This window comes from Pundamilia nyererei, unplaced genomic scaffold (genome assembly GCF_000239375.1).
Source record: "Pundamilia nyererei isolate P.nyererei 1_Seehausen unplaced genomic scaffold, PunNye1.0 scaffold00064, whole genome shotgun sequence".
NCBI classification, from domain to species: Eukaryota; Metazoa; Chordata; class Actinopteri; order Cichliformes; family Cichlidae; genus Pundamilia; species Pundamilia nyererei.
In genome coordinates, this window is record NW_005187465.1 from 2,582,374 (window position 1) to 2,585,415 (window position 3,042).

Genomic DNA, 3,042 nt, shown 5'->3' on the forward strand with positions numbered 1-3,042 from the left:
GTGGGGGAACTTGCACAATCGGTGGCTGACTAAATACTTTTTTGCCCCACTGTACCTGGACTGCTTTTCCATCCATCAAAGGGAGAACACACAAAGATCTATCTACAGCTGGAGTACGTAGCAGGAGGATACATGTTTAACGTTCTTACACAGCCTGTAGTTTTTCTACTTTATTTCAAAGAGCAATCCCAAATAAAGTTCTGTCTGCTACCCTGAAAAAAAAAAAGTTTCCTATTTCCAAAGAATGAAAACCCCAGCAGCTAATACTCAAGCAAGGCTGAAGTCATCAGCTACCCAACAAAATTTCACATTCACCAATATCTCATGCCAACAGTTGGACTGTGTGGTTATGTTTTGTCAAGAAAACATAGCAAGCGCTTACTTCAGACAGACTGCTTTCAGAACCTGGGTCAAGGTGAAACAGGTGGCATCCATGTCTGTCACAGTCACAAACAGACAAGCACCCCAAAGCTTCTTCTGACTGTCCTGAAACCAAATGACAAAGAACAATGTTAGATGATGCTCATGTCACACCTTTTCGCCTTTTTTTAGGAATGGAAGAGCAACTGTTTTTAAGAGGATTATAAAGCTATTCCACTTTATTTCTTACAGTACTTTTTAAATGATTATTTTTGGACTGTACCTGGCTACTGATTAAAAGGCAAAAATACTTAGCCCTCCTAATATCCTATTTCACCAATAAGGCACAGTGGATACTGTGTGTAAGCTTTGATTTAAAATTGGACTCAGTACTGCAAAAAGAAAACTTACATAAAGGGTTTACGGCCCAAACAGTACAAATTATACTTTCTTTCGCTCCCCATGCATTTACATGCCTATCACTAACTTTGTGTTGTCTTCTTCCCACAGCTTGTGATTTGCCATGTTTGTGGACTTTTCTTCTTCTTTGTCTTCTTTTTGGATGTCTTTCAACAATGTTGTAGAAGCTCTGATTTGCAGGAGAGATTGGATACACCCTGGTTTCTCTATACTTGAGAAAGGTCATATGGACTAAATTGTTATTAATGAATAAAAATAATGCTGAACTGAACAGTGTGCGAGGGTTATATTATATTTAAACACCCTTGACAGGCCACAGGGCTAACGCATAAAGTCAATCAGTTTAGAATCACCAAACTGACTGTCTCTGTTCTGACCCCTGTGAGAACCCAACCAGAAACAGGAGAACATACAGCCTGGATTTATTTTGCTGTGAGGTGACAGTGATAACCACTGCACCACCATTCCATCCTGCAATATGTATTGCTTTAGGCCAAATACTGTTCTAATTTTAAATGATCGATTTCCACTCATGCTTTTTCCAGGACAGGCGACAGGATTGCAGTATTATAAATGTAGAGTGGAACTACTGAACTACAGTAGGTGCAAATACGTACAGCAGCTTCATCCACGGACTCCTGAACGGTTTTCCACAGCGTCCAGGCTCGATCACATACAGGGTCAGTCACATGAAGGCTCTTGCACAGAGTCACAAACTCAGCATCCTTGTCTACGTGCCTAAAAGATGGAAACCAGAGGTTAGCAACCACGAAAAACACGAATAAGGTTTCAGGAAATCAAAACAACTGCACTCAAGACAAAGGTCTTGTCTTGTGAAGTACTCTGACTGCCAGTCAGTCTGAGCAGGGTACAGGGTATAGTAGGTAGGGAATAGCGCTCAAACACAGGCTGTGTTTGAGAGCTATACCCAGGCTACATTTCAAGTTTCATTCATTACTTAATAGTTACACTCTTTGACCAGTTGTGTGGGGCTAAAGATGCTTTTAAACTCGCTGTTATTAGGCCGGTGGACACAGCTAACAGATCATCCTGACGTTTAGTCGCACAAGCTAGCGAGCAAGATAAACGTAGCTGGGGGAAAGACCAAAATATCTGTCTACAATGTCAACTTTTTTTGTTTTTTGTAATTTTCCAAAGCCACAAACTGAAGCTACTGTGGCTTGACGGAGAGGCGATCATTACTTCTCTTACTTTTTAAGAGATAACTCAGGACTCTCCTTCTTCTCTGGAGAGGCATTTTCAGCAGTGGGTTTCATCTCTTTGCTCTGTGTCGCCCCAGAATTGCGTTTTTTAGGAGGCATCTTAGTATCCGGTAACGTAACGGCCAATAATTAACAGATAAAACTCGAATATGTTTTAAAGCCGACTGATATTGTTTACTAAGTGTAAATCCCACTTCAAGAGTTCCGTGACAACAAAACCTCAGTGACTTCCTGCAACTGTAGATTTGTGGATGCTCGTTTTGTATCAACGTACTGCGCGGTGAAGCGCCGTTGGCGACGCTGCAATGGTGTTACGAGTACTCGGCGGTTAGTGCTCAAAAACCTGTGCACACGACTTTGTTCATCTGTGTTTTTGCGATCGTCTGTCTCTGTTTAAACTCTGTCTTGTCAGAACCTCTGTCAAACAACCGATTTATAACTTCTCACACAAAGACAAGAGGTCTGTCATTGCAAACAGACCGATGTAGCGTTACGCCGGGATCACGTGACAAACTGCAAACGAACTAACCCAACCCGAGGACTGGAAAACGCGGGAAAAATATGTCTACGCAACATCCTGTTCGACCTCGAACGCGCCTGGAACAGAAATAGTAATATAGCCCCTGTATATACACCTGCAACCCACAACATGTAAACCTTCTGCTTATTATCGGAAGGATTTATTTACTCATGTCGTGTTCCTCAATTAGTTTATGTGGCACTTACAGGCTGCACTATTTCGGGAGTGGAGGCTGTGCCTCTGCAATAATACATGTTAGATTAAAGTAATATGTAAAAACAAAAAAACAACGATGTTAAGGCTTCCCGGTAGAGGTTATTAAATGCAGTTAGATGACCATTATTATCCCGTTCACCTGCTTTTTATCTCGCGGGTGATAAGTTTAAATTATCGCACACCTGTACATGTTTATTTGGCAGCTCTGTTAGTGTGTAAAACTTCACCTCTAAGCGTGCAATCGTTGCCCTCTGGTGGCAAAAATTCACAAGTAACTTGTGCTGCAAGCTTTTGGTACATATT

At 41.5% G+C, this 3,042-nt stretch overlaps 1 protein-coding gene across 1 annotated transcript in view; it reads right to left on the reverse strand.

The window, feature by feature from the left end:
- rb1 (retinoblastoma 1) overlaps window positions 1–2,275 on the reverse strand; it is a 21,618-nt gene extending 19,343 nt beyond the window's left edge. Inside the window, exons 1-3 of the mRNA XM_005735647.1 lie at window positions 1,993–2,275; window positions 1,398–1,518; window positions 383–486 (exon numbers count right to left, since the gene is read on the reverse strand). Coding sequence (XP_005735704.1) covers window positions 383–486; window positions 1,398–1,518; window positions 1,993–2,102 — 335 coding nt within the window. The 5' untranslated portion in view covers window positions 2,103–2,275. The remainder of the gene's footprint in view (window positions 1–382; window positions 487–1,397; window positions 1,519–1,992) is intronic.
- Between the last annotated feature and the right edge of the window lie 767 nt (window positions 2,276–3,042).